Below are 13,360 nucleotides of genomic sequence, written 5' to 3' on the forward strand. Positions count from 1 at the left end.
AGGTGTGAAAGACTTAAATTATGAGGGTGGACTGTCAAGGTTGGGGTTGTTTTCTCTGGAAAAAAGGCGCTTGCGAGGGGACATGATTACACTTTACAAGTACATTAGAGGACATTATAGACAAATAGCAGGGGACCTTTTTACCCATAAAGTGGATCACCGTACCAGAGGCCACCCCTTTAGACTAGAAGAAAAGAACTTTCATTTGAAGCAAAGTAGGGGATTCTTCACAGTCAGGACAGTGAGGTTGTGGAATGCACTGCCGGGTGATGGTGTGATGGATGATTCAGTTAATGCCTTTAAGAATGGCTTGGATGATTTTTTGGACATAATATCAAAGGCTATTGTGATACTAAACTCTATAGTTAGTATAGGTATGGATATATAGAATTTATGTAAAAGTAGGGAGGGGTGTGTGTATGGATGCTGGGTTTTCATTTGGAGGGGTTGAACTTGATGGACTTTGTCTTTTTTCAACCCAATTTAACTATGTAACTATGCAACTATTTTATAGCAGCCCATCTGACATTTGCCAAAATCCAGGCCTGCCAGTCCAGGCCTGCCTACACTTTCACACGGTTGCCAATGTGTCTGGTAAATAGTGCCCAACTGTGCCTACGGAGACTGTGGAGCCCCAGAGCTACAACTACCCTTGACCTGGCTGGGTTCCCACAGCAGGTTGCTTCATTAGACTTGTGCCCAGTGAATTGGATGCAAACTCCATTTTGAATGCACATAATGGAAGCGAAGCAACCCTCACTCAACTCAACTAATTTGAGAATGGCTACAACTGTACTGGAATTTTTTTTTGGGGGGGGGGGAGCTGCATTATGTGTAAAACCATGGCACAGAAATTTAAATTTACACACTGCATTTTTGTGTGTTAATACCCACTACTGATTTTCTACAGTAAGGCCGTGGTCAGTCTCATGCCTGCAAGTCATAAACGAGGCATAGCTATACCACTACTGCAGGACTTAGGTAACAGTAGCCCCCAGACTGCACATGCACTGCTCTGCCATACAGCGCTTAAATTAAGGGATACTGCATGTTATGTGAACAAACACTGTATGAGAATCAATTAAAGACACCAAACAACAAAGCTGATGATGATGATCTATAATACCTGTTTGTGGAACGTGCTGCTCCATAATCTTCTATACCCTGTTGGGAGGAATTTAGAGAAGAAAACAAAATTAAAACACAAGGCAATGCAAACTAGGGCATATACTTACTGCTAAATTGTAATTACAGGGTAGTACTTTTCAGACTTGGCAAAAAGGAAGGTGCTATGGTAGGAATTCCTAATGGAATAGGATGTTCTAGTTACCATAAAAGCTCTAGTTACTAGAGCTTTTCAGCTACAGAAAGGGGAAAAGTAGTGGTTATTTTTATAGAGCGATTCAACCGTCGTTCAGAAAAGAGTTAATGGAGGTGGAATGAATTAATATTTTTAGTTGCACTTGGAAATTGCAGATCAGTATAGCAAGCGCAGCAATTCAGTCTGCTACAGAGAGCTGCAATGCGCAGCAGAGTTGCAGTGAAGAAAAATGACAATGATGCACTCGTCATTGTCATCAAAATGGTACTCATATACAAGGACACAGAAGGAAAGATTCTAGATCAAGGACTTCCACCAGAAATAAGAGCCAAGGTCTTATGTGCTGATAAGAGGGTTCTATGAATTCAATCCTCGTTCTCTCTGAACTGCATGTGTAATTAAGATGGAACAGAATGAAATAATTTATGTTAGTTCAGTAATACATTGCAGAACAGAGATTTGCAATGGAGTTCTATTTCCAATCACCACTTTTCTGGAAAATAGAAATGCAAATTCAAAAATAAATGTCCCCCTTTACTCTGCCCTGAGTACTAACTGCATATGCATGAGTATAATTGCATAAACGGATATAAATATCTCATAGGAAAATGTAATGGTCCTTTTCAAAATTGTATTCTTATCCAGGCAGAAGGTGCCTACAGTATCACATTGTGTGGAATGACAGTGGTTTTAGATTTTCTACTTAAATACACTTGGATTGGGGGTCTGACAAATATGTACTACTTCTGCATGACAGCTCACATTTGAGTCATTCTGGTAATATCTGTGGGGACTCGTCCTTTAGAGATTTGTAGGAATTATATTAATCAGACATTCTGAAGTGGAGAAAACTGCTACATGAATGCCCACTTTAATCTTTTCCTACATGATACATATTCAGAGGGACCAGAGAAGAATGGCTACAGTGGGACCAGCTGAGGAAAGCTGGCCTGTTTTGCTGAACTCCCCAAATTCACATATTCAGTCTCAAACTAGCCAGATGGTGCACAAATGGTCAGTCAGTTCAGTCACTGTTAGATTAAATTATCAAATATTGCCTTAAAGGGGTCATTCACCTTTAAGTTAACTTTTAGTGTGGTATAAAATGGCTATTTCTAAGTTTTCAATTGGTCTTTATTTTTTATATTTTTGAATTATTTGACTTCTTCTTATGACTCTTTCAAATGGGCACCACTGACCCCATTGAAAAAAGAAATGCTCTGTAAGACTACATGTATTACTATTGCTAATTTTTTTATTCATCTTTCTATTCAGGCTCTCTCTTATTCATAAACCAGTCTCTTATTCAAATCATTACATGGTTGCTAGGGTAATTTGTACCCTAGTAACCAGATTGTTGAAATTACAAACTGGAGAGCTGTTGAACAAAAAGCTAAATAACTCAAAAGCCACAAATAATAAAAGAAAACCAATTGCAAATTGTCTCAGAATGTCACTCCCTATATCATACTAAAAGAGAATTTAAGGTTGAACAACCCCTTTAAATGAGATCAAGATATGATCTTAACAAGCCAGATAAGAAAATCTATTTAATAAGATTATCATAATTTCTAGTATCAAATAGATTTAGTATGTTTAATTTTGATCATAATTTATTCCGATTATTTACATATTGCACATGAATTTATAGGTTAGACTGACATATTGCAAATATGTATACAGCACATTTTCATTAAGCATTGGGAATTTAGAACAATCTCAAGAATATTGACAAGATTTGAATCGGACATGCATTTTAATTCACATCCAGGAGGAAAGATGGTTTGTTGAAGGAAAAAAAGGAAATATTTCCGGTGGAAGTTCTTTAAATGAAGCATCTTTTATTGCAGCTTACTGTACTGTTTGAATCTACTTTGGGTTTGGTGCAATTTTATGTATGAATTGTAGTGTTCCTTAACACTCCATACATATAATATAATCTTTTATTTATATTCTACCCTCAAATTATCTTCCCCCACCACAGTTAGACCTACAGATAAAAGTTCTGATGATGATACTTGACTGTACCAAACCCAAAGTAGCACTCATGTCAAACAATATATCCCTGATGCTGCAGTAAAAGTGCAACACAGACTATCCAACTTACTGATGAAGACCTTTTGCGAGGTTTGTACAGTCCTGCTGAATGTGGATACAGAACGCTGGCACTCTTGTGTAGCGGATACCCATAAGGCATCATGTAACCCTATAAATAAGGAATATACAGTGCTTTGGAATCTGGATTATACCCTCTAGAGCAGTGACCCCCAACCAGTAGCTCGTGAGCAACATGTTGCTCTTCAACCCCTTGGATGTTGCTCTCAAGGTCCTCAAAGCAGGTGTTTATTTTTGAATTTCAAGCTTGAAAGCAAGTTTTAATTGCATATAAACTAAGTATAGTGCCAAGTATAGCCTATTGTAGGCTGCCAGTCCACAAAGGGGCTACCAAACAACCAATCACAGCCCCTATTTGACACCCCAAGGGACTTTTCATGCTTGTGTTGCTCCCCAATTCTTTTTACATTTGAATGTGGCTCACATGTAAAAAAGGTTGGGGACTCCTGCTCTAGAGCCTGGAAGTGCATTTGCTTGGAGTGTTTCACTAAAAGAAGGCAAAGTCCTGTACATAACAGCCCCAACTAAACTAGTTTTTTAGGATATGCAGGTAAAAAAAAAAATTAAGTATGTAACTTTGAAATCTGACATGGGGCTAGACATATTGTCACTTTCTCAGGTGCCCACAGTCATTTGACTTGTACTTTGATAAACTTCAGTCACTCTTTACTGCTGCACTGCAAGCTAGAGTGATATCACCCGCTCCATTTTCCCCCTATCAGCAGAGCAATGGGAACCACACATCAGCTTCCTGGTACACATAAGAACAGCACGCAATAGTAAAAATACATGTCCCACTGAGACACCTTCAATTAAATTGAGTAGGAAAAACAATAGACTGCCTGAAAGCTTCATGAAGTGCTGGCTCTTTTTGACAGCACATGACCAGGCAAAATGACCTGAGATGGCTGCCTACACACCAATATTACAACTAAAAAATATATATATACACTCGTTGGGTTAGGAATTAAATTTTACATGGTAGAGTGATTTATTTACAGTGTAAACAGTGCAATTTAGATAAAAACTACATAAAACTCATGACAGAATCCCTTTAATAAGGGATGAACCAAACCCAGGACTTGACTAAATTGTTAATGTTTAGTGATGCGCAAATCAATTTGCCAGGCAAAATCCGCAGCGACAAAAAAATTGACGCTTGCGTCAAAATTATTTTGACGCCCATTGACTTGAATGCATTTCGCTAATTTTTCACTGTCACAAAGTTTTCGGCGAAACAGGACAGATTCGCCCATCATTACTAATGTGCAGTTGAATCGAATCAGAATTGTTAATGTCATCTGACTTGTCACTGGTCAACAAAAGACAAAACTCATTAAACGGCACCTGTTGGGTAAAAATGTTATCCCCAACCAAATGTGTGGGCTAATAGAGCCCGCATTCTGGTTGGGGATAACAGTAGATATTTTGACTACGCTACCTGCACCAGGAGGGAGCTCTTGTGCGAGCAACCATGTTGTGTAACGCGCATGTGAGGTCACGCGCATAACAGGCAATTCGTGGCACATTTTCATTATGTGCATGCAAGTGACCGTACATGGCTGCTCGCACCGGGAGCTCCTTCCCAGTGCGGGTAGCTAGTGCTGGCGGGGGGCATTTTTTTTTTTAAAAGAAAACTACTGTTATCCCCAAACGGAATGCGAGCTCTATTAGCCTGCAACTTTTGTTGGGGATAACATTTTTACCCAACAGGTGGCCTTTAAGGATGAAGCAATTTTTCGATTTGGCTTCAAATATAAGTATGCTAATTAGGATTTGGACTAAATTTTTGTATTTGGCCATCTCTTTTGTGGAAGATTGTGTTATTCAGACAAATCAAGTGATATCCTTTGTGGCATCACTTTCCTCCTACATTACCTGTGAGAAAATCGGTGCAGCCACACTGTAAGGTCTGGGTTTGAATGTGCTCACAGGTTGTGGTTGGAATCCCCTAGAAGCCATGTTGTAATCTGGAGGAGGTATGGAAAGGTCATCTTTGTCCAGCAGGTTCCCAGTGCTGCTACTCTTCCCAGGATGTAAGCTAAAGAAAAGTTTATAAGCATCAATGTCCCAGCTTCACATTTCAGGGAAATCAACACTCTACAGATTTGTCTGAATTTTTAGCATGGCAACAAGAACAAGCTGAGCAAGATGTGAAAACAAGTTCTGACTTTGTGAATGACATGTAGTATGCAACACAATGATGGCTCCAAATAAATACAAAATAATCATAATTTACACGTTTCTCACCTTGTTTGTGTCCGATCAGTACCAGTATCTAACACTCGAGTGTAGGAAAATGGGAACCATCCTCTCCTGCAATAAGATACACAGATATTAAATCATTACTGTTCTCAATTTATTCCCTTAATAAATGTAGAAGCTCTAAGAATCACCCTATGTGGCTTAATATAGAAGTAAAGAAGTTAATAGGAAAAAAGAGATAGGTATTTAAAAACTACAAGTCTGTTGGGACAGAAGCTGCATTTAATGAATATAAACACTATAATACATGTTGTAAATCAGCAATTCAGAAGGCAAAGAAAGGAAATGAAGAGTGCATTGCGGCGGAGGCTAAGACTAACCCCAAAATGTTTTTTAAACGTGTTGCTCCAATAATGGTACCAGTATGTTTGTAACAGATACAGAAACGGAAAATGTGCTAAATCAGTTCTTTTCTTCAGTGTATACAATAGAGGAGTCTGATTTCCCAGACTCACTTCATAGCTGCACTGATGGCTCAGCTCAAGCTAGTCAGTGGTTGACTCAGGATATGATCTATAAAAGCCTTAATAAAAATTTCTGTAAACAAGGCTCCAGGGCCTGATGGCATACACCCCCAAGTTCTAAGACAGCTTAGTTCAGTTTTAGACCAGCCCCTATTTCTGATTTTCTCAGATTCGCTTTCATCTGGTATGGTACATATGGAATGGAGAAAAGCTGGTGTCATTCCAATATTTAAAAAGGGATTACAATCTCAGCCTGGCAATTATAGGCCAGTAAATTTGACATCTGTGGCAGTGGCTTAACTACAGGCTGGAGTCGGCTGCAGCCGCAAAGTAAATTCACACGGAAGAGGGTGGGGGGGGTTAATGACTTAGAGGGGGGTACTGTAAGTAATGTATCAGTGTTTGCAGATGACACTAAACTATCCAGCTCAATAAATTCCATCCAGGATGTGGCATCCTTGCAACCGGATCTTGACAAACTGGCAATCTGGGCAGCTAAGTGGCAAATGAGATTCAATGTTTATAAATGTAAAGTCATGCACCTGGGATGTAAAAATATCCAAGCCATTTATACCCTTAAAGTGGACCTGTCACCCAGACACAAAAATCTGTATAATAAAAGTCATTTTCAAATTAAACATGAAATCCAATTCCTATTTTTTATTAAAGCATTCATAGCTGTTGTAAACTCATTTAAAAATCTCAGTTGTCAATCAAATATTGTCTGCCCCTCCTCTATGCCATGGGCATAGAGGTGGGGCAGACAATTACTTTCACTTTCCATTCAGCACTTCCTAGATGTCACTGCTCTCCCCACATTCCCCCAGTTCTCTTTACCATTTAATTGTGTAACCAGGGCATAGGAATGGACATCAGGTCCCCCATTCTGGTGCACAAACAAGATTCTGAGATGATACAAGACTTGCCTTAAAAACAGTGTCCACAAAATGGCTGCTGCCTGCTTGTTATAATTATGAATTCCCAGACTGAAGGGAACAAGATTCAAATAATTTATACAGTGTAATTAAAGTTCATTTTGCTTGACTAATGTAATAAAATAGGATTTTGAATAATTTTTTTGGGTGACAGGTCCCCTTTAATGGGACTGCACTAGGCAAATCCATTATGGAAAAGGACCTTGGAGTCCTTGTAGATGATAAACTTGGCTGTAGCAAGCAACGCGAGTCAGCAGCATCAAGGCCAAATAAGGTCTTGAACTGTATTAAAAGGGACATTGATTCACATCAGGAAGTGGTCATTAGTCCACTTTATAGAGCACCCATCTAGAATATGCCATACAGTTTTGGTCTCCATCACTCAAACAGGACATTATTGTATTAGAGAGGGTACATAGAAGGGAAACTAAGCTGGTAAAAGGTATGGAAAATCTTAGCTATGAGGAAAGACTGGCCAAATTGGGGATGTTCATGCTGGAGAAGGGGAGCTTAAGGGATATATGATAACTATGTATAAACATACAAGAGGATCATATAATAATCTCTCTAATGCTTTATTTACCAGTAGGTCTTTCCAGCTGACACAAGCCCACCTATTCTGATTAGAAGCTGTGAAGATGTGGAATTCTCTCCCTGAATCAGTTGTACTGGTGGATACATTAGATAGCTTTAAGAAAGGGGTTGGATCGCTTTTTAGCAAGTGATGGAATACAGGGCTATGGAAGATAGCTCATAGTACAAGTTGATCTAGGGACTAGTTCGATTGTCATTTTGGAGTCTGGAAGGAATTTTTTCCCCCTCTGAGGCAAATTGGAGAGGGTTCAGATGGGGTTTGAACTTGATAGGAGTGTGTCTTTTTTCAACCTAACTTACTATGACATGTTAATATGCATAGCAAACAGCTGGGGCAAAGAAGAGAAGCAGTTAGAGAAGGAGGCTTCTTTTAAAGGAGAAGGAAAGGTTAAAACTAAGTAAGCTTTATCAGAAAGGTCTATATAAATCCACCAGTAAACCCTCAAAGTAATGCTGCTCTGAGTCCTCTGTCAAAAGAAACACCACATTTCTTTACTTCTATTGTATATACATGGGCTTCTGTATCAGACTCCCTGTTTTCAGCATAAACCTCCAGGGCTAGGGCTTGAGCATGCTCAATTTGCTCCTCTCTCCCTTTTCCCCCCTACCTCCATGCTGTAATCTGAGCCAGAGCTATGAGCGAGCAGGGAGAGACTCAGGTAGGAAGTGATATCACACCAAGCTAATATGGCAGCTGCTATCCTAAACAGAGAGCTTCTAGAGCTGTTTATGGTAAAGCATTCTTCAGAGTAAATATAGTGTTATAGCTTGCACTATTGTGGCTAATCTATTGGCAATAAACTGCTTCTGTAGCTTTCCTTCTCCTTTAACTCTGAATTTACAGGGCTCACAATGCTTGTGTATATTGTGGTATACAGTTAAACTGCATAACCTGTCCTAGCTGAGATAACAGCAGCTGTTTAAAATATCGCCAGTTGTTGCCCCCATACGCATATAGTGGTCCTGAGAGGACAACAGTTTTTGTTAATCTGGATTATATTGCTTTATTTTATTTAAGAAAAACAGACAAACCTACAATAACAAAGCATACATATAGATCATGCTGTACAGGGCAAAATGTACAGAGCTCTGCAGAGCTGCACATCTTAACTAATAATTAAGGTTACAGTTACTGAACAAGCTTCTTTTTAGTTTCAGACTCAGTAGAAAGCCTGAATGATTTGTACACAGTGCCTGTTGCTGTGTGAGTGGAAGATGCCGTCTGTCTTGTAAATAGTAGCAAATGGGTCAACAGTGTTTTTTTGCAAAGAAAATACAAGAGCTGAAACAGCACTGCCTGCCCTCCACGATTCTGAATGGTATACCAATATGAATCTTTATTGGATTTTGCCAAAGCAGTGCTGCACAAAAGCAATAGAAACCTGGCTACTTCCACTAATCCATTTTATCTTGTGCTCCCATACTGTTTAAGTGTAGATTGTAATAAACCTTCTTTTTTAATAATAAAAAGACCAGCCTGCTCTCATACAGGAAGACAATCCTCTGGCTTTCAGTAGCAAAGGCAATCAGAGGATTAGCAGTCTTAATTAGGAGTTTAGACGTACACACGGCTGGATGGACTGAGGGCAGTTGAACCATGGTATTGCTTAGGTGGGACCAAGTGTAAGGGCCAATACAAATTCCAGCAGCACTCCGGTATAGTGAAAGAAATTTATTTGTGCAAATGGAATACAAGCTGTTGTTACCTTCCTTAGTCCCTCTTATCTGCATGTATACTAAAGGTGGCCATACACATTTAGATTTTCAAAAGATTTTCAAAAGATCGAGCTTATCGTCAAACTATCATTTAAACATATGATTTGTTCATCAACAAAAACAAACATTTTAAGTGATATGTCTATTTTCTAATGTCCTATGGATAATTTAAAAGACAATTTACTCTTTCAGTTTTTGGGTCTTGTACAACATGTAAAAAAAGGAAATATTTAATATATATCTTTGCAATTCCTTTTTCTTTTTGGCCCCTATATTTATTTACTGCTGTAATATATTGAATGAATGTTCGTGCCAAAGAACGATAGATCGGTACATGCAATCTATGATACCCCATCAGAACAACAGACAAATGTCATTGTTTGAAGGTGAAAATTTTGCATGGGGTCACTATCTCTACAGAGGCCGACATGACAAAAAGTGTGGTCTGAAAAGGCGGAAACCAGTCTGGTATGCCAGTGGAGTCATCGCCATGCTGTGGTGACAATTTGCATTTTTAGTTCTCCTGCACCTGTTCCTTGGCCTTGGGCCATTTGCTTGTTTCTTTGGTGGGAGCTGGGGTATGCCCAGGGACCTTGTCTGCTCTCCCATGTCTGGGCGTGGGGAGTTGCCACAGAAGCCATGTTAGGTTAACTAGAGGGCAGGGAAACTGTATGTGGCCAGTGCAGGTAAAAAGAGAAGAGAAAATAAGTGTGGCACTGTGCTAAGCAGTACCCTAGTTACTACTGGTGTCGCATAGATGAAGGAGCCAAATGGGGCACCTGTAGCTCCCAGGCTAGAAGCTGTACTTGTCTATACTGTAAATGGAGCCCAATGCCGTTTGTCTGTAGCGGGGCGGAGGGAGAAGTGGGCTGTGTGAAGGAGCAGGAAATCCTTGTCAAGTGTTAAAGGGATTGTTCACTTTCAAAACACTTATTTCAGTTTAGCTGGTTTTAGATTAGATAGATTTTTTTGTTCACTAGAAATACTTTTTTCAATTGCTTTCCATGTTTTATATTTGACTTTCCAAAGTTAAAGTTTAATGTTCCTGCCTTTGGGGTTTCAGTCTGGCAGCTCAGTAATCCAGGTACAGATATTGAACTGTTATTAGCTACATTAGTTGCTACATTTCTCAGCAGCATCTGTGGGATATTAGATTCGATTAGAAATGTATCAACTAAATGTATCAATTTAAAACAGTTGCATTAGAAAGACATAAGTGAAAAATGAAATTTTAAACTTCAATGTTAGAAATCAATCACAAATAGAAAGTAATCAAAATAAGTCTTTATTTTTGGTAAACTATCTGAAACCAACTGAACTGAAAAAAAATGTGTTGGATGGTAAACAACCCTTTTAATGTGCGCTGCTTTGATTTCCACCTGAATGGCGGGTCTCAGCAGAGTATGTGGTGCCAATTGTAAAAGTCAAGGGCAGTACTGATTGGGAGGGGGAGGTAGGCTAGCCATGTCATTATTCACACGCACAGTTTAATGCTCAGTACAGTACAACCACATGTCCTATATAACCCAATGATGAACTCTCAACTATATAGCAAGTGGGTTATGAGGAAAGCTCCCTAACCTCCTGCCTTTAGGAAGCAGGATAGCAGACAACTGTTGGAATTTGGGTTAATGCAGGAAAAAAGAAGGGCCTAGTGCTTTTTCTTTATTGCCATCCTGCCTCCAAAAGTGAAGAGCACATTAACCCATATGTTACCTGTGCTGCCTAGGGCTCTACCAAGAAAAATACAATCACCAGTTTAACCAACATGAATGATCAGTATCTTCTCCACTGCGACAGTTTCAAGTTTCAAAGTTTGGTTGGAATTCGCCAGATCTATGTGGAATAAAACCGAACCAAACTATATTTAAATATATGGCTATTTAAACATTTCAATTTTACCATGGGTCTTTTTGTATATGGGACTATTGATTTTTTGTTTAGAAGGCACCTTGATAAGCTATGGACTAGACACCCTTGTCAGACACATTAGTTTCTTCAACAAATGCCCTATTACAGCGCACCGCCTAAAGAAAGCTGAATGACAGCACTGTCTGCGTACATTGTCAATTACTATCAATTAGGGTAATAAATGAGTGGCCATAACAAATTATTTATAAATGAGTGGCCATAACAAATTATTTATACTATTATGGGCTTTGCACAAGGATGATTTCTAGCTGTCAAAACACAGTTGTCAACCTATTTTAATTGTTTTCCAGAAATGCCCAGTAATACATATTTTAATATTCAATGACAGTTACCCTTTAAAGTAAATAAAAGCCTGCACTGCCTATGAAGCAATGGGCTCTCTTTTTTTTTGCACTTCATCCTTTCAACATATTATGTGGCCACAAATTGTGAGCCAAAAAATCCCTTCAACTGATATTTAATGACTCAATGTCTTTGTGGTCATGGAATATATTGTGTAATATATTGTAAGATGGGTTTCTGTAGATGTGACCCCACACTGCCAGTACAACAAACCTTCCTGAAGTACATGGATTGAAGCACAAAGCTGCCAAAAATCCCAGAACGGTGTTTATTGGCATTATCAATCAAAATGCTTTACAGGCCTAAAGCACTGGAGGTGTTTTAAATATAGTGTTGCAGAGAATGTTGGCTAGGACTGTACACATGGCACTACTGTATTTAACACATTCAGATGTGGCAAGTGAATTAGCAGCTTGTCTTTATGGAGGCAACCTAATTCTAAATACCATCCATAATGTAAGGTAGTGGTGACCATATATAGCCCATGTCAGATATTGCCAGATGTCATGTTTAGTATACAAGTACACAGGGTTGAACTGGGGGGTCAGGGCCCACCAGTACTGGCACATAAGGGCCCACCGCCCCCAGTAGCAGGGCTCCACCCCAGTGGTAGGGCCCCCACTACCCCAGTCTCCGGGCTCCCTCTGTCCCTCTCCCCACCCCCAAGGCGCATACCTGCTTTGTGCGTATCGCACCTTCCTCACGTTATCAGGTAGAGGGAGGGGAGGTCAGGAGTGCCGCCTACCTCTACCGCGTCTAGGCTGGCCGGGTTTTTTCCCAGTGTCCCGCCGGCCCAGTCCAACGCAAAGTACATTTTTATAGGGAAAAATGTTTAGACACTGGCATTATCAGTGTTTAAAGCAATGACCTCACAGATAGTTCAGCAGGACTGGCATGAGGCATTACTTACAATTTGGTCTTCTCGCATTCTCCATAGTGCCACCCATCTCTGGCCTCAGGAACAAGTAAGGTGATGTAGTCGCCATTTTTGAAGGTTAACAAGGTGGTGTTGTCACCAGCAGTGTGAGAGAAGATTGCCTGAACCCGCATCCTTCCATTCCTTTCAAGACCAGCTGCCATGGAGCTGGAACGGGGCAACGTCTTATTCTCAGCTGTTTGATATATCAAGCCAGAAATTAAAATTAATTTTAAACCAAAACAATTAGGCAACAGAACTGAGTATTTCTTCAAACTGATATACTGTATTAAGATATTAGTGTGCTCATTAAAGGGCTTGTTCACGCTTTGAGTTAACTTTTAGTATTACAGAATGTAGAGAATGATATTCTGATGCAATTTGCAATTGGTTTGCATTTTGTATCGTTTGCGGTTTTTTTAGTTATTTAGCTTTTTATTCAGCAGCTCTCCAGTTTTCAGTTTCAGCAATCTGATTGCTAGATTCCAAATAACCCTAGCAACCATGCACTGATTTAAATAAGAGACTGGAATATGAATAGAACAGGGCCTGAATAGAAAAAGAGTAATAAAAAGTAGCAATAATAATATATTTGTAGCCTTACACAGCATTTGTTTTTTAAATGTCACCCCTATTTGAAAGTTGGAAAGAATAATAAGAAGGCAAACTCTATTAAAAACCTATAAAACTAAATAATGGAGACCAATTCAAAAGTTGCTTAGAATTGACCATTCTATAAGATACTAAAAATTAACTTAAA

General features: G+C 39.3%; 1 protein-coding gene across 11 annotated transcripts in view; it reads right to left on the reverse strand.

Annotated features, from left to right (window-relative positions):
• baiap2.L (BAI1-associated protein 2 L homeolog) overlaps positions 1–13,360 on the reverse strand; it is a 156,479-nt gene that overhangs the window by 13,090 nt on the left and 130,029 nt on the right. For 6 of the 11 annotated variants that reach the window (XM_041577338.1, XM_041577341.1, XM_041577345.1 and 3 more), the window contains 5 exons: positions 12,595–12,796; positions 5,687–5,752; positions 5,315–5,477; positions 3,429–3,527; positions 1,127–1,164 (listed from right to left, as the gene is read on the reverse strand). In XM_041577338.1, the coding sequence (XP_041433272.1) occupies positions 1,127–1,164; positions 3,429–3,527; positions 5,315–5,477; positions 5,687–5,752; positions 12,595–12,796 (568 nt within the window). The remainder of the gene's footprint in view (positions 1–1,126; positions 1,165–3,428; positions 3,528–5,314; positions 5,478–5,686; positions 5,753–12,594; positions 12,797–13,360) is intronic. The other 5 variants (XM_041577343.1, XM_018235079.2, XM_018235077.2 and 2 more) reach the window with 1 other exon arrangement.

Source organism: Xenopus laevis, chromosome 9_10L (assembly GCF_017654675.1).
Source record: "Xenopus laevis strain J_2021 chromosome 9_10L, Xenopus_laevis_v10.1, whole genome shotgun sequence".
Classification (NCBI taxonomy): Eukaryota; Metazoa; Chordata; class Amphibia; order Anura; family Pipidae; genus Xenopus; species Xenopus laevis.